This window comes from Dendrobates tinctorius, unplaced genomic scaffold, assembly GCF_039654945.1.
Source record: "Dendrobates tinctorius isolate UK_male_01 unplaced genomic scaffold, ASM3965494v1 ptg000046l, whole genome shotgun sequence".
Taxonomy (NCBI): Eukaryota; Metazoa; Chordata; class Amphibia; order Anura; family Dendrobatidae; genus Dendrobates; species Dendrobates tinctorius.
Window position 1 is genome coordinate 16115854 of NW_027361714.1, and position 18943 is coordinate 16134796.

At 42.5% G+C, this 18943-nt stretch overlaps 1 protein-coding gene across 3 annotated transcripts in view; it reads right to left on the reverse strand.

Moving 5' to 3' along the window:
* ARFGEF3 (ARFGEF family member 3) overlaps positions 1 to 18943 on the reverse strand; it is a 157074-nt gene that overhangs the window by 118710 nt on the left and 19421 nt on the right. For all 3 annotated transcript variants that reach the window (XM_073575732.1, XM_073575731.1, XM_073575730.1), the window contains exon 2: positions 15966 to 16017. In XM_073575732.1, coding sequence (XP_073431833.1) covers positions 15966 to 16017 — 52 coding nt within the window. The remainder of the gene's footprint in view (positions 1 to 15965; positions 16018 to 18943) is intronic.

Below are 18943 nucleotides of genomic sequence, written 5' to 3' on the forward strand. Positions count from 1 at the left end.
ATTTAGTATTCAGGTATTCAGTCACTCGGTACTTCATATGTTTTTGGTTGCCTTTTTCTGTCCATTATTTATGGGTTACCCCACTGTTTGTCTTTGAATGTTCCTCCTTGCTACCTGTTTGATTTTGGCAATATAAATGTACTAGCTGAAGAGCCCGGCGTTGCCCGGGCATAGTAACTAACTATGGTTGGTTATAACAAATTCGGTTAGCTATAACAAATTATAATGAATATATATCTATATACACAGTACAGACCAAAAGTTTGGACATGCCTTCTCATTCAAAGAGTTTTCTTTATTTTCATGACTATGAAAATTGTAGATTCACACTTAAGGCATCAAAACTATGAATTAACACATGTGGAATTAGATAATTAACACAAAAATGTGAAACCGCAGAGTAAAGGCAAAAGGGCCAACAAGTGCTAAGCATCTCTGGGAACTCCTTCAAGACTGTTGAAAGACCATTTCCGGTGACTACCTTTTGAAGCTCATCAAGAGAATGCCAAGAGTGTGCAAAGCAGTAATCAAAGCAAAAGGTGGCTACTTTGAAGAACCTAGAATATAAGACAAGTTTTCAGTTGTTTCACACTTTTTTGTTAATTATATAATTCCACATGTGTTAATTCATAGTTTTGATGCCTTCAGAGTGAATCTACAATTTTCATAGCCATGAAAATAAAAACTCTTTGAATGAGAAGGTGTGTCCAAACTTTTGGTCTGTACTGTATAATATATATATATATATATATATATATATATATATATATATATCTCTGAGTGTAGAGCCCCGCCCACTCCGCATAGCCACATTCACTATATCTCACATCATCCCGTCAGCCAGAGCTATCGCACTATTACCCCTAATATCCCACATCATCCCGTCAGAGCCACTAGACTACTACCCCTAATATCCCACATCATCCCGTGAGCCAGAGCCACCGAACTACTACCACTAATATTCCACATCATCCAGTCAGAGCCACTGGACTACTACCCCTAATATCCCACATCATCTCGTCAAAGCCACTGGACTACTACCTCTAATATCTCACATCATCCCGTTAGCCAGAGCCACCGGATAACTACCCCTAGTATCCCACATCATCCTGTCACAGCCGCCGGACTACGACCACTAATATCCCACATCATCCTGTCAGAGCCACCGGACTACTACTCCTAATATCCCACATCATCCTATCAGCCAGAGCCACCGGACTACTACTCCTAATATCCCACATCACCCCGTCAGCCAGAGACACCAGACTACTCCCCCTAAATCCCACATCATCCCATCAGCCAGAGCCACCGGACTACTCCCCCTAATATCCCACATCATCCCGTCAGCCTGGGTTCAGAACCAGAGCACTGAGTGTAATGATCCTAAATTCCATACCGGGGATCACTTTAAGAGGGGCCTGGGGTCAGAACCAGAACGCTAAGTGGAATTGCCCTGACTTCCATACCCGGGATCCCTTTAAGAGAGGCCTGGGGTCAGAACCAAAGCGCTAGATGGATTTGCCCTGACTTCCTTACCAATGATCCCTTTAATAGAAGCCTGGGGTCAGAATCAGAGCGCTGAGGGATTTGCTCAAACTTCCATACCAGAGATCCCTTTAAGAAAGGCCTGGGGTCAGTACCAAAGCGCAGAGTGGATTTGCCCTCACTTCCGTAGCAGGGATCCCTTTAAGAGGGGCCTGGGATCAGAACGAGTGCTTAGTGGAATTGCCCTAACTTCCACACCAATGATCCCTTTAAGAGACCATGGGGTCAGAACCACAGAGCTGAGTGGAACGGTCCTAACTTCCATACCGGGGATCCCTTTAAGAAAGGCCTGGGGTCAGAACCAGAGCGCTTAGTGGAACTGCCCTAACCTCCATACCAACGATCCCTTTAATAGAAGCCGGGGGTCAGAATCAGAACGCTGAGGGATTTGCCCTAACTTCCATACCGGAGATCCCTTTAAGAGGGAAGATGTGCCAATGGGATGGAGGATGTGTGATGAGTATACGGGCAGGGAGTGGGGGGGGGGTTGACTCATTTCTGTCCTGTGCTTTCTGCTCCTTTCTGGGGGGCAGACAATGGCTGGGAGCTTATGTTCCCGGGGATGCTATATTTCTCCCACCCGGTCACTGTCTGCTGAGGTGTTGTGGAGTGGGAAAACTGTTGCTCATAGCATCCAGTCACAGCTCATCTTCTTTTAAACATCTTTGGTGAAATGAAAGATGCTTCGTGATTGGTTGGTGACACACACATACATTCAATTTTATATATATAGATAGATAGATAGATGTTTTTATTGCTTTTGTGTAAATAAAATTTGTTCGTGTTTATTTTAATACTTTTTCGTGGTTTATGGTTACTCTGGTTTTTCTTCTGTTTCTTTTTTATCTAAGTGGTGAAAACAAAATTCAAACTTTCTTTAAAAAAAAAAAATTGCGCCATTTGGGTGAGAGCTTATTTTTGTGTGCCGAGCTGTCACTCAGAATCTGGCTATGACAACCATAGAGGTCTGCTGGAGAACTCTGGCATTCATGTCGACCCATAGGTGACGCGCAATCATGTGATGGGGTCACCGATGGGCGAGATAAAGGACGCGCTTCCAGTAAGCACGAGTTAAATGCCGCTGTCAGAAACTGACAGTGGCATTTAACTAGTTAACAGCCGCGGGTGGATCACGATTCCACCCATGGCTATTGTGGGCACATGTCAGCTTTATAGATCAGCTGACATGTGCCTGGAAAGGTGCGGGCTCAGCGCCAGACCCCACACCAAACAGGGGGGGGGGGGGAGTCCGACATGGGCGTATTATTACGCCCAACGTCGGAAAGGGGTTAAAAGGTATTCAACCACACATTGCAAGCAAAGCTTTTTTCAACCCCATCAAGACAAAGGTCTAATTACTTACCATTTGGCTGTTATAACCTGCTGCAAATGTGATGCATAGCCAGATACCAGCTTCTGGCAGTGTTCCTGAAGAATCTGGAGGTCAGTGTCTATAAGGAAAATACTAATATTCTTGGGTATGTGCACTTATGCCAGTCAATACTGTACTGAAAATATGACACTCTTGCAAGCCAAGCATAAATGTTAGGCTACATTCACACGTATAAACTGTCTGTCTGCTACCAGATTTTTTAATCAGATGGCACACAGACCTATAAAGTCACAGGGATACCACGACAGAAAGGGGCCAGAAGATTGTGGCATCAGCACTAATTACAACAGCTTCACCATCCTATTAAACAGTGCATGCTTTCCTTACTCTGTCATGGCAAGGGTTAATTCGTTCAGGTCATCTACTGGAGCTTTTCTTCCTGAATTGTCTCTGCTGTTCAGTGTTAGCAACTCCCCTCTGGCATACATGCTTGTTACTGGCTAGTGATCTGTCTTTCACGAACGATCCGACAAAAAGAGCCGGCTACCTGCTGTAAACGATGGGAACCGGCACCCCAGTGAGAGCCACTAAAATCCCTGAATGGCTCTCGCTGGGCATAAAATCCTGATGTTCGGCAGACATAACTCCGCCCACCCGAACAAAACTCCCACTCAGCAATTTAATTGGTTCCTAGAAAGTGGGCGGGGTTTATGCGGTAGGTGGGCGGGGGTATGGACGCCTGAGCACGGATGCAATAGGGATCCCTTTAGTATCCAAAAAAAGTTGGCTCTTTTTGGTGAGCGGAGCCGTGAAAGCCAGATCACCAAAAAGTGCCGGACTGCCCATCACTATTACTGGCACTGAGGAGTTGCCAGTGATAGTTCTACTTCCTGGTTTGGTGGTGAAGGAGAAAGTTCAGTGTTTGATGTTGGGGGTTGGAGAGCTTTTCTGGAGATTGCTGCTTGGAGTTGGTTTGCGCGTTTTTCCTTATCCTCTCACATTTGGTTTCCCCTTTCTATACCTCCTCCATTTCCCAATCTGTTGTTTAGTGAGTGTATTTGTATGATTGTAGTTTTCTTTTATCTCAGTCTGACTGGTTATGTTTTCCTATACACTTCAGCCCCTCACATCTCTGGGTGGGGGAGGGATCAGATGATTTTTAACGTACACACGAGAACGTCCCTTCAGGAGTAATCCGAGGGACAGGTATAGACTAGGGTGACCCTAGTTTGAGAGATCAGGTAGGTGCCCACAGGCCCTTGACATGATTTGATATATTAAGTATCGTAGATCTATTCATACATCAGTAAAAATCAAGGATCCAAGTGGGAGATCAATGAGACTTGAAGCAGGTCCCATTTAAGAGTCTGTGTGCTTTATGAATGAAAAATCAGACAGCACATGGATGTGTGAACGTAGGCTGATAAGGAGGTTGTAAGGACAGATACATTTGATGGACTGATCTATGGTCTCAGACTATTTATGTGCACAGTTATTTCAGCCGGTTTTATTTTCCTTATACTGTACAATAGCGGAAAATGAGTTCAGATCATTTGAACGTTGATAGTAACGTTTCCTGCTCACTGCTGTATTATATTATTATTTGTATACCACATAATAAAAGTAGTAATAAAGTAGTAAGAGTTCTTAGGACATAGGCCACCAACATCAGATTGGTGGGGGTCCAACACCTGGCACCCCAACTGATCAGCTGTTATCAGATTTAGTATTACAGATTAGCTCCTATTTAGGCTGTGTGCCCACGTAAGCGGTTTTTTCGCGTTTAAGCGCTTTTCCCTGCAAAACGCTTAAAAAACGTATACATTAATCATCCCATTCTTTATAATGCATTCCCCAATTTTTGTGCACATGATGCGTTTTTTTCTGCAAAAAAACGCAGTGGAAAAAAAACGCAGCATGTTTATTAATTTTTGGGAAAAAAACGCATCTCCAACTATATTCTATGAGAATGTGGAGACTCCGGAAAAAAATGCGTAAAAAACACGCACGTTTTTCCCAGGAAGGAGTCCGGTTTTTAGTCAGGAATTTTCTGCATATGTGGGCACATAGCCTTAAAGTAGCACTCTTTTTTTACTCCATTCTGTCACTATATATACCCACATTATATATTTACTAGCTGAAGAGCCCGGCGCTGCCCGGGCATAGTAACTAACTGTGGTTAGTTATAACAAATTATAATTATCCTCCATCCCATAGTCCCGTGCCCATATACACATCATACATATTCTTCATCCCATAGTCCAGTGCCCATATACCCATCATACATCCTCCATCCCAAAGTCCCGTTCCCATATACCCATCATACATATCCTCCATCCCATAGTCCAGTGCCCATATACCCATCACACATCCTCCATCCCATAGTCCCATGCCCATATACCCATCATACATATCCTCCATCCCATAGTCCAGTGCCCATATGCCCATCACACATCCTCCATCCCATAGTCCCATGCCCATATACCCATCACACATCCTCCATCCCAGATTCTTCATTTGCAATTTTTAAGTCATCTTCATGTTTTGTCATGTGATATTAGTTGCTGTTTTTTTGGCACCAAATTCTCAAAAATAGTTCATGTGTTTCATGAATTTAACCCCTTTCCTTCATTGGACGTAATATTCCGTCCATGCGCCCTGGGCTCTAATTACCATGGACGGAATATTACGTCATAGCGATAAGCGGCGCCCACGTGGTGAGCGCCGCTTATCGCGGCCGGGTGTCAGCTAATTATCATAGCTGACACCCGGCACAATGTGTCAGGGGCGGTCACGGACCGCCCCTGACATGTTAACCCCTTGTACACCGCGATCAAACAGGATTATTATACATATACATTATACATATTAGGTATCGTCGCGTCCGTAACGACCCGCCCTATAAAACTGTCCCACTAGTTAACCCCTTTAGCGAACCCCTTAAAAAATAAAAATAAAAAACGAAGCAAAAAATAATGATTTATTATCACACCGCCAAACAAAAAGTGTAATAACGCGCGATCAAAACGACGCATATAAATATCCATGGTACCGCTGAAAACGTCATCTTGTCCCGCAAAAAACGAGCCGCCACACAGCATCATCAGCGAAAAAATAAAAAAGTTATAGCTCGCAGAATAAAGCAATGCAAAAATAATTATTTTTTATATAAAATAGTTTTCATTGCATAAAACCGACAAAACATAAAAAAACGACCTAAATGAGGTATCGCTGAAACCGTACTGACCCGAAGAATAAAACCGCTTTATCAATTTTACCGCACGCGGAACGGTGTAAACGCACTCCCCCAAAAGAAATTCATGAAACGCTGGTTTTTGTTCATTCTGCGTCCCAAAAATCGGAATAAAAAGCGATCAAAAAATGTCACGTGCCCGAAAATGGTACCAATAAAAACGTCAACTCGTCCCGCAAAAAATAAGACCTCACATGACTCGGTGGGTCAAAATACGGAAAAATTATAGCTCTCAATATGTGGTGATGCAAAAACTATTTTTACAATAAAAAGCGTCTTTTAGCGTGCGACAGCTGCCAAAAATAAAAACCGCCATAAATAGTAAATCAAACCCCCCGTTATCACCCCCTTAGTTAGGGAAAAATAATAAAATTAAAAAAATGTATTTATTTCCATTTTTCCATTAGGGCTAGGGTTAGGGTTAGGGCTAGGGTTAGGGCTAGGGTTAGGGTTAGGGCTAGGGTTAGGGTTAGGGTTAGGGCTGAGATTAGGGTTAGGGGTGTGTTGGGGTTCGGGTTGGAGTTAGAATTGGGGCTTTCCACTGTTTGGGCACATCAGGGGCTCTCCAAATGCAACATTGCGTCTGATCTCAATTCCAGCCAATTCTGAGTTGAAAAAGTCATATGGTGCTCCTTCCCTTCCAAGCTCTGCCATGCGCCCAAACAGTGTTTTACCCCCACATGTAGGGTATCAGCCTACTCAGGACAAATTGCAAAACAATTTTTGGGGTCCAATTTCTCCTGTTACCCTTAGGAAAATAAAAAATTGGGGGCAAAAATATCATTTTTGTGGAAAAAAATGATTTTTTTATTTTCACGTCCGAGCGTTATAAACTTCTGTGAAGCACTTGGGGGTTCAAAGTGCTCACCACACATCTAGATAAGTTCCATGGTGGGGTCTAGTGTCCAAAATGGGGTCACCTGTTGGGAGTTTCAATAGTTTAGGTACATCAGGGGCTCTCCAAACACACATGACACCCGCAGACCATTCCATCAAAGTCTGCATTCCAAAATGGCACTGCTTCCCTTCCGAGCCCCGACGTGTGTCCATACAGTAGTTTTCTCCCACATATGGGGTGTCAGCGTACTCAGGACAAATTGGACAACAACTTTTGGGGTCCAATTTGTCCTGTTACCCTTGGGAAAATGAAAAAATTGGGGACTAATTGATCATGTTTGTGGAAAAAATACGATTTTTTTATTTTCATGCCCTGGCATTATAAACTTCTGTGAAGCCCTTGGGGGTTCAAAGTGCTCACCACACATCTAGATAAGTTCCTTAGGGGGGTCTAGTTTCCAAAATGGTGTCATTTGTGGGGGGTTTCCACTGTTTAGGTACATTAGGGGCTCTCCAAAGGCAACATGACACCCGCAGACCATTCCATCAAAGTCTGCATTCCAAAACGTCACTACTTCCCTTCCGAGCCCTGACGTGTGCCCATACAGTAGTTTTCTCCCACATATGGGGTATCGGCATACTCAGGACAAATTGGACAACAACTTTTGGGGTCCAATTTCTCCTGGTACCCTTGGGAAAATAAAAAAATGGTGACTAAAAGATCATGTTTGTGGAAAAAATACGAATTTTTTATTTTCACGCCCGGGCGTTATAAACTTCTGTGAAGCACTGGGGGGTTCAAAGTGCTCACAACACATCTAGATAAGTTCCTTAGGGGGTCTAGTTTCCAAAATGGTGTCATTTGTGGGGGGTTTCCACTGTTTAGGTACATTAGGGGCTCTCCAAAGGCAACATGACACCCGCAGACCATTCCATCAAAGTCTGCATTCCAAAACGTCACTACTTCCCTTCCGAGCCCCGACGTGTGCCCATACAGTAGTTTTCTCCCACATATGGGGTATCGGCATACTCAGGACAAATTGGACAACAACTTTTGGGGTCCAATTTCTCCTGGTACCCTTGGGAAAATAAAAAAATGGTGACTAAAAGATCATGTTTGTGGAAAAAATACGAATTTTTTATTTTCACGCCCGGGCGTTATAAACTTCTGTGAAGCACTGGGGGGTTCAAAGTGCTCACAACACATCTAGATAAGTTCCTTAGGGGGTCTAGTTTCCAAAATGGTGTCATTTGTGGGGGGTTTCCACTGTTTTGGTACATCAGGGGTTTTCCAAACGCGACATGGTGTCCGATCTCAATTCCAGCCAAAAACGTCAAATGGCGCTGCTTCCCTTCCGAGCTCTGCCATGCGCCCAAATAGTGGTTTACCCCCACATGTGGGGTATCAGCGTACTCAGGACAAATTGCACAATAACTTTTAGGGTCCTGTTACCCTTGGAAAAATAAGAATTGAGGGTGAAAAGATCATTTTTGTGGAAAAAATATGATTTTTTAATTGTATGGCTTTATGTTATAAACTTCTGTGAAGCCCATGGGGGTTCAAAGTTCTCACCACACATCTAGATAAGTTCCTTAGGGGGTCTAGTTTCCAAAATGGTGTCATTTGTGGGGGTTTCCACTGTTTTAGTACATCAGGGGTTTTCCAAACGCGACATGGTGTCCGATCTCAATTCCAGCCAAAAACGTCAAATGGCGCTGCTTCCCTTCCGAGCTCTGCCATGTGCCCAAATAGTGGTTTACCCCCACATGTGGGGTATCAGCGTACTCAGGACAAATTGCACAATAACTTTTAGGGTCCTGTTACCCTTGGGAAAATAAAAATTGGGATGAAAAGATCATTTTTGTGGAAAAAATATGATTTTTTAATTGTACCGCTGTACGTTATAAACTTCTGTAAAGCCCTTGTGGGTTCAAAGTTCTCACCACATATCTAGATAAGTTCCTTGGGGGGTCTAGTTTCCAAAATGGGGTCACTTGTAGGGGGTTTCCACTGTTTAGGTACATCAGGGACTCTCCAAACGTGACATGGCGTCCAATCTGAATTCCAGCCAATTTTGCATTGAAAAAGTCAAACGGCGCTCCTTCCATTCTGAGCTCTGCCATGCACCGAAACAGTGGTTCCCCCCCACATATCAGGTATCTGCGTACTCAGGACAAATTGCACAATAACTTTTGCAGTCCAATTTCTCCTGTTACCCTTGGTAAAATAAAAAAAATTGAACCTGAAGTATTTTTTTTATGAAAAAAAGTTAGATGTTCATTTTTTTTTTAAATATTCAAAAAAATTCCTGTGACGCACCTAAAGGGTTAATAAACTTCTTGAATGTGGTTTTGAGCACTTTAAGGGGTGCAGTTTTTAGAATGGTGTCACTTTTGGGTATTTTCTATCATATAGACCCCTCAAAGTGACTTCAAATGTGATGTGGTCCTAAAAATAAAATGGTGTTGTAAAAATGAGAAATCGCTGGTCAACTTTTAACCCTTATAACTTCCTAACAAAAAAAAATTTTGGTTCCAAAATTGTGCTGATGTAAAGTAAACATGTGGGAAATGTTAGTTATCAAGTTTTTTGTGTGCCGTATCTCTGTGATTTAAGGGCATAAAAATTCAAAGTTGGAAAATTGCAAAATTTTCAAAATTTTCGCCAAATTTCCGTTTTTCTCACAAATAAACGCAAGTTATTTGAATGAAATTTTACCACTAACATGAAGTACAATATGTCACGAGAAAACAATGTCAGAATCACCGGGATCCATGGAAGCGTTCCAGAGTTATGACCTCATAAAGGTACAGTGGTCAGAATTGTAAAAATTGGCCCGGTCATGAACGTGCAAACCACCCTTGGGGGTGAAGGGGTTAATGCACACTCTGCACCCCATCTTGACTGAAAAAAAAAAAGTAGAAATTTTTGCAAATTTATTAAAAAAGAAAAACAGATATCCCATGGCCATAAGTATTCAGACCCTTTCCTCAGTATTGAGTAGAAGCACCCTTTTGAACTAGTGTAGCCATGAGTCTTCTTGGGAATGATACAAGTTTTTCACACCTGGATTTGGGGATCCTCTGCCACTCTTCCTTGCAGATCCTCTCCAGTTCCGTCAGGTTGGATGGTGAACGTTGGTGGACAGCCATTTTCAGGTCTCTCCAGAGATGCTCAATTGGGTTTAGGTCAGGGATCTGGCTGGGCCAGTCAAGAATGGTCACAGAGTTGTTCTGAAGCCACTCCTTTGTTATTTTAGCTGTGTGCTTAGGGTCATTGCCTTGTTGGAAAGTGAACCTACGACCAAGTCGGAGGTCCAGAGCACTCTGGAAGAGGTTTTCATTCAGGATATTTCTGTACTTGGCCGCATTCATGTTTCCTTCAATTGCAACCAGTCGTCCTGTCCCTGCAGCTCAAAAAATCCCCCATAGCAGGATGCTGCCACCACCATGTTTCACTGTTGGGATTGTATTGGGCAGGTGATGAGCAATGCTTGGTTTTCTCCACACATACCTATAAGAATTATCACCAAAAAGATCTATATTCGTCTCATCAGACCAGAGAATCTTATTTTTCACAGTCTGGGAGTCTTTCATGTGTTTTTTTTTTTAGCAAACTCTATGCGGGCTTTCATATGTCTTGCACTGAGGAGAGGCTTCCGTCGGGCCATTCTGCCATACAGGCCCGACTGGTTGTGGGCTGCAATGATAGTTGACTTTGTGGAACTTTCTCCCATCTCCCTACTGCATCTGTGGCGCTCAGTCACAGTGATCTTGGGGTTGTTATTATTATTATTATTTATTATTATAGCGCCATTTATTCCATGGCGCTTTACATCTGAAGAGGTTCTTCTTTACCTCTCTCACCAAGGCTCTTCTCCCATGATTGCTCAGTTTGGCTGGACAGCCAGGTCTAGGAAGACTTCTGGTGGTCCCAAACTTCTTCCATTTCAGGATTATGGAGGCCACTGTGCTCTTAGGAACCTTGAGTACTGCAGAAATTCTTTTGTAACCTTGGCCAGATGTGTGCCTTGCCACAATTCTGTCTCTGAGCTCCTTGGCCAGTTCCTTTGACCACATGATTCTCATTTGGTCTGACATGCGCTGTGAGGTCTTATATAGACAGGTGTATGCCTTTCCAAATCAAGTCCTATCAGTTTAATTAAATACAGCTGGACTCCAATGAAGGAGCAGAACCATCTCAAGAGAATCACAAGGAAATGGACAGCATGTGACTTAAATATGAGTTTCTAAGCAAAGGGTCTGAATATTTATGACCATGTGATATTTCAGTTTTTCATTTTTAATAAATTTGCAATAATTTATACATTTCTGGATTTTTTTTCAGTCAAGATGGGGTGCAGAGAGTGAACATTAATGAGAAAAAAAAGAACTTTCTTGAATTTACCAAATGACTGAAATGAAACAAAGTGAAAAATGTAAAGGAGTCTGAATACTTTCCGCACCCACTGTAAAACAAGACAGTCACAAATAAAATAAGGAATTGGATGTAAACGACAATTTAAAAAAAACTGCAAAGAGCATAAAACTAGGCAAGAAATAGGTGCAAAAGCAGTGATGAAATAATGAATTGGGTACCTAGTAGCTGATCTGCAGCTCTTAGCATAGGGCACTACATACTGAATGTGGATGTTCTGGTGATTTCCATTCACTATTCACAACCACCACAGGAGCCAATAACAGATGATCGGAGGGAGCCTTGGACTGTCACCTGATGTGATATTGATGACCTATGTTAAGGTTAGGTCCTCATTATTATAGGTATATGCCTTGACAAACCCTTTAATAATTAGTGATGTGTCGTTCCAAATCAAAGAGCCGGCACCCCAGTGAGAGCTACTAAATTCTCTCAATGGGCATATAATGCTGGTGTTCGGTGGCTGAAATCCCGCCCACCCGAACCAACCTTTCCCATTCATCAATTTCATTGGCTTGTTACAAGTAGGCGGTGTTTCTGTTGCGAGTGGGCAGGTGTTTGATTACGTTAAAATTAAATTAAGAGGGTGTTCACCTACAGTGAACACATTTCATGGGGATACATTTAGGATTCTAAAGAGGCAACTCTTTTCGGTAAGCAGACCCAAGTGATCCAGAACACCAAGAGCCGGACTGCCCATCACTGGCACTTATAGCCTGCTATGGGCCAACAATGTAAGTTCTGGTGCTTTGAATATTATATAGAGACACAGCTCTATGGGATAACATTTCTCCTTGTGGCGAGTGACATGCCAGTGAGGTTTTCCCCCATGAAGCACCATTTCTTCTAAGAATACTATCTACCATCCAATGTCACCATTTGCTGGAACCTATGATGTCTACAGGGAGGGAATATAACCCTGTGAAGGACTGTTCCCAGAAAGACAGCTCAAGGGCTCATTTAAAAGGGGCTGAAAACTAATAAAGTAGGGACTGTTACAAGATCTGGGAGTTATGCAAATTGTCTCTTCAGAGAGGAAGTGGACTAGAACTCTAGTGCCACCTACTGGAAGTAGCAATCCTAGAAGCCAATGTTGACTCTTTAACGAGCCTTGTTACATGATTTAGGATAAAAGCCAAGCCAGAATCTCAATTTGCAGACACTGTGTTTCGGGGTACTGCCCCTCATCAGTGCAAAGTGTGAGATCTGGTTTGGCTGTGTGAGAGGCGTCTGACCGATATCCAAGAAGTATCATTTCTCCTTGTGGAGAATGACATGCTAAGCATGTCGAGGTGAGGAGACTTAAAGCCGCAATGCTCCTCTGGGAAATATGCTAATTATTATGCAAATTGTCTCCAGAGAGGAAGAGGACTAGAACTCTAGTGCCACCTACTGGAAGTAGCAATCCTAGAAGTCAATGCTGACCCTTTAACGAGCCTTGTTACATGACTTAGGATAAAAGCCAAGCCAGAATCTCAATTTGTAGACCCTTGAGCTTGGCTTTTATCCTAAGTCATGTAACAAGGCTCGTTAAAGGGTAAACATTGACATCTAGGATTGCTACTTCCAATAGGTGGCACTAGAGTTCATCTTCTTCCTCTCTGAAGAGAATTTGCATAATTAGCATATTTCCCAGAGGAGCATTGCGGCTTTAAGTCTCCTCACCTTGACATGCTTAGCATGTCATTCTCCGCAAGGAGAAATGATACTTCTTGGATAAAGATCTGGGAGCTAATAACAATGTATGACATAGGAAAGATCACTGATAGAAAAACTGTAGTGAACAACCCACATTTGTGGGGAATTAGGTTTTTCCTCAGCAGCAGGTTTCTCTTATGTTACATACTAATATTTCAGTGAGGGCAGATCAGCTGTTTAAAGAGATTGTATCATGACAGGCATGTATGGCAGATGCAAAGTCAAACAGTAAAGGAAAGCAGTAGATCTGGGTATTGCAGGCAGCTGTGGCGCAAGTGCTCGAAGAGGACTCTTCACCAGTTTTAGCATGTTAAACCGGCCACATCATGGAGTAATCGCTGCAGAGCTGAATAAAAAGCTAGTTTTCAATTTCTTATCTCCATTGCAGAGATATTAGCTAATAAAGTTTATGTGCTAATTTCCACTAAGCCAATGGGATGCTAACAGAGACTCTTCTCTGGAGAAATTGATCTTTTTATCCTTGCATGATGTTGCCCAATTATATGCAGGAGAAAGAAAAAAAAAATCCCATGCCCCCAGATATTAGACCTGGCTTTCTTTGTGTAATATGGAAAGATGTTTAAAGAAACACAGCTCTGCTGTCCTCCTAATCTCACTGCCTACACCTACTGTGATCACAGTTGGGAAGTAGAGCAGAGCTGTGTGTTATTACAAGCACCTCAGCATATGCAGCTCTCATCTAATGGCAGTTACAGTAGAGCTAACAGCACCAAGAGATGAAAGCTGCAAGGGATGTTTGCCACACAGCTCTGCTCTACTTCCCTCCTTCGAGGGTGAGTGGTCACATTACTGATGTCACCGCTCACCAAACCATTCAGATGAAGCAGAGATGGGAATCGTCATGGGACATCATTATGGATTAACGGCAGACAGGTGAGAATTACTTTGATTTTTTTTATTTTTAGGTTATTAAATGGGTAAAAGAGGGCGATTGCCGGGGAGTAATTTGTACAATTAAAGGACTTTTCTCTGTGTGCATCTTTATTAATTTGGACTATGGGGTTAGTAATGGAGGTGTCTGACAGATGACTCTCCATTACCAACCCCTGGGCTTCAAGCCCGGGAGCATAAAACAGCTGACATCAACCTCAAAACTGTTACCCCACTGGCCAACAGCAAGTGGAAAGAGCCAAGGCTAACGGCCAGAATTCTAATGGATGCTCCATTTCTGGGACGGCTGAGGGTCAATAGCCATGGTCTTTTGCCAGCCTATTAATCTCAGCCCACAGCTGTCTGTATCGCCTTTGCTGGTTAGTAAAAATAGGGAAATCCCGACATTTTATTTTTGGGTTCTCCCTTTTTACTAACCACTAAAAGCTAAGCAGACAGCTGTAATCATTTTTAACCTTTATAGCTACTGGCCCCTTCCCAAAATAACAACAGCCCCCAGCTGTCTGTTTTCCCACAGCTGGTTAGGAAAAGTGACGATTTTCATTAAAATGATTTATTTGATATGCGCAGACTACAATTGTCATCAGCGTTGCCTGGTCTCAATGATCGCAGGGAGACCAGACGACAATGAAGAGAGCTGGATTCAGCACTAAGCGCCTAGAAAAGCGCCAACTGTAAAGCTTTTCCCAGACTCCAGTACATGTCACACTTATGACACATGGATATCATCCATGTGACAGTGTGTAGGACATATTGCAGACCGTGCTGCTGGCAAAAAACTGGCATGTCTACGTGTTTTGCACACGATCCGTTGAAACTCACTGACATGTGCGCAGACCCATAGATTTGAATACGTCTATGTGTGCAAGTGTCTCCAGTACGTGTGGAAACTGTCACCACACGTGCTGGAGACACTAATGTGTGAAGGGGCCTAACCAGAACGAGCTGGAGAGGTTTTGCCTTGAGGAATGGGCAAAAATCCCTGTGGAAAGGTGGAGAAAGCTTATAGAGAATTATCCAAAGCAAAATGCAGTTGTACTTACTGCAAAAGGAGGTTCTACAAAGTACTGACTTTAGGGTGTGAATAGTTATGCACAGTGAAGTTTTCAGCTATTTTGTCCTGTTTACTTCACAATAAAAAAGAAAAACAAATGTTCACAGTTGTAGACATGTTCTTTACATAGACAAAAGCAAACCCTCAAAAAAAAAGAGAAATTCCAGAATGTGAAGAAGCAAAACCCCAAAAATGCAGAGGGGGTGAATACTTTAGCACGCCACTGTATGTTGCTTTTTGCAGAGTCCCTATAATGCAGGACTTAGCGGTCCCTGTGCTCCAAAAATGGGCACATTGAAGAGCCCATTCATGTTTATGCCAATATATTTAAAAATTACTTTACAACTTATAATTTAAAAATCTCCAAAATAATTACAGATTTTACGATGAAAATGTTCTATGAGGATTCCAGAAGAGAGGAGACTTATTAATAAGCACTGACATAAGCCGTGTCTATAAGGATACCGAATACAAGAACAAATGTTATTTCTTTTGGAAATAGTTGGCGTGTGACAAGATTTGGAAACCGCTCTCACTCCTACAACTACTGATTATTTCGTTTCCAGCATTGGGAAGTTCTTCTCTCAGACATTTGTGAGCCCCCTCCACAGTTACGGACCCCTGAACGGGACGTTTATTCACATCCTAATGCGGGAAGGATAGAATATTGTAAAATCATAAAGACGAGCTGTAACACAGTCATTTCCTGTAGCTCGATGCCCTGATGTGGCTTTATGCAGCGCTACGCATGAACTGCTCAGGGGTCTGTGATGGCAATCCTGCGCAATATATCGCTGACAGTAGCGATAGCAATGACCAGGGATATCCAACAGATGGTGCGGGCAGCCGGAATACAGATGCTCGTGCTTGTAGAGATGGAGCGGCGGGCACTTACCTAAGGTGGCAAGGAGGGATCTTGGCGGTGCCCTCTGGAGCTTCTAATACATCTGTACATTGAAAAGAAAAATGCCCATCAATCAATGAGAGAAACGTATTGACATTTTCTGCGGAATAAATATTGTATGCGTATGAGCCAAAATGCACAGAACACAACAAATGCCACAAGGCTTTAAGAGATGAATGATACAGGAGAATACTGTACTGGTAATAAATTCATCATGCATTTAAAGGGACTGTCCTCTTTAAGAAACCCTTCTATCATAGACTACTGTAGCAATACAGAACAAGTGTTACTCAGGCCTCTGTATGACACGGCCGAGCGCTGTGTGATGTTTAATCAGAGAGCACGCGGCCCAGTGTTACACTGTGGGGCAGTGCAGGTCTGTGAATATATACTCATGCTAATTCAGGTACATCCGATGACCATGCGCCCCATAGAAGTCTGTGTGTGAGAAACATCAGACTGCACTCAGATGACATCCGAGTGCAGTCTGATTACCACAGATGCCAGCAATGGAGGAGATGGAGAAATTACGTTCTCATCTTCTCCACACTTGTGACAAGATTCTCTCACAAGAGACAATCAGATCACACTTGGATCAGAGTTTGATCCAAGCGTCATATGCACAATTAGCTCGCATGAGAGAATCGACAACGGTGTGAGCGAGCCCTGAAACTCCATGTCGCAAGAGAAAATGACATGTTCCAGATTTCAAACACGCACCGCACATCAGGCTACAGATCGTTAAAAAAAAAAAAAAAACTACAATGGGCATGAGATTTCTATTTCATCCACTTTGCTGGAAAAGTAAGTTGCAGCATCAAAACCTCATAGTGGGAACTTAAAAGGGTATTCCCCATCACTAAGACCCTACCCCACTATGTATAATAATAATAATAGCAAATACCTCCAATTAGAAATGTAGTAGTTACTATAGGAGTGGATGTGACAGATTGTTTGTTGCTAGTGGTTGTAACCATGGAGACCTAAGCTACTGCAATGCACTAAGCGACATAGTGAATCAGAAGAACTACACTACATTCCTAATTGGAGATATTTGCTAATATTATTATTATCCCTACTATATATTGGAATAGGATTTTGGAGATGGGAATACCCCTTTAACCTCAAAAGGTCTCTCTTTGTCTGCAGCACGTCCGTCACATTGACAGCACTGCAGCTAATCAGTGGTGACGGAGAACACTCCTGCGATTCTCGGCCAAGAAAATCTGACCGATTTTTCATACGGCAAGTGTGACGCCGGCCTAAGAAAGACAAAACCTCACTTTTATATTCCTAAATAGTCAGGGCTGAGGTTTATTAACCTTTTGGATTGATTGACAGCACTGTAATTTTTCAAAAATAAAACAAATAATCAGAAATACAAATTATGCACATTATATATAAACATCAGCAAAAGTTTGGTTCACCATCCTTCAAATTTGCTATCTACATATCCACCTATCTACAGTATTATCTATCTATCTACTTATCAATCTAAAGTCTCTATCTATCTACCATCTGTCTCACAGTGACATCACAATAAAGCCGATGTCACAAGTGATGTGATGACTTCATCACATTCTACACATTTTATATTCCATTGTTGCGGCCAAAGGGAAATCACTGCCTTACAGACTCCCAAGGGTGAGGCAGCCCCTTATGTTTTTTATGATAAACGAAGCACAAATTTATTCTAAAATGGATAAAGACAGAAGAAGATCCCAAAGAGATCAGGTTCTGAGAGAGAAGAGAGGAATTAAAGAAGAGCAGGTACCATTGTTCGCTTTAGGGCGAAAAGACTCTATACTACCAGACATGGACACTGACAGCCCAGAAATGGCGTCCAAACGACAAAATCTGGAGAAAATTACAAAGACCGAGAAAATGACAAAGACCAAAAGACATGAGATCCTAACAGAGAGAAGGAATATGGAGACCCTCATGGAGTCTCACTCTGCAGCCTCTGCTGAGCTTCAGAGGGCCTTTCTTATCTCCCTGAAAAAAATCGGAGATCTGGTCCCTGAAATACGGAAGAGGAACAAAGATGACATCCTCAATAAGCGGAGAAACATCAGCGCAGAGTTAGAGCAGGAAGAGGTTCTCCAAGAACCACCAAGACACGTCACAGTCTCCAGATCTGAAAGTCTGGAGGCACGGAACCTACAAAGAGCGGCAGCCCAGAAGAGGATCAGGAACAGCAGAGATTGGGTTGTCCAATGTAGGAGACGTCTCATCTATGCCAAAGCCATTATAAATGGGAATGGTGCATTACGGAGGTCCAGGACATCATCTGAGAACATCTCCATCCCAGAGAACAAACAGCTGAGTGATTCTCCACCACACACCTCACCGGATAAAGAAGAGCCAGGTATGATGGAAACTGCTCTGTATAATAAGACTGGGAGGAGGGGAATTATACTCCTAATATTATGTACAGGCCTCACTTATCAAAATTGCAGAAGAACTGTCCTTCTTGTCCATAGCAACCAATCACAATGCGGCTTCATTGTTCTATAGAATGTTAAGAAATGGAATCTGTGCTGTGATTTGTTGCTATCGGCAACAGGAACGCTTTTGCTATTGGACAGTTTTGATAAATGAGAGCCCAAATATTAGACATTTCTGGCTTATTTACATAAAGCTGTGTAAAATTCAAATATTTGCTCTGGAGCTATATTTGTTAACCCCTTCTTGCCAGGGTAACCTTTGGTTGTTTTTCCTCCCTCCTTTGAAAACCCATAACTATTTATTGCTTAACTATTCTGCCAATTTAGCTGTATGTGGACTTGTGTTTTTTAGTGGACAGAGCTGTAGTTTTCTACACTATTCAATGTTCTGGAAAATGGGGAAAATGATTCAGAATGTGGTAAAATTGTGGAAAAAGTTATTCAGCCATTGTTTTTGGTTTATTGAGTGGTAAAAATGGCCTTCCAAAATGTTTCTCGATGTCAGTTACAACTATGGCAATA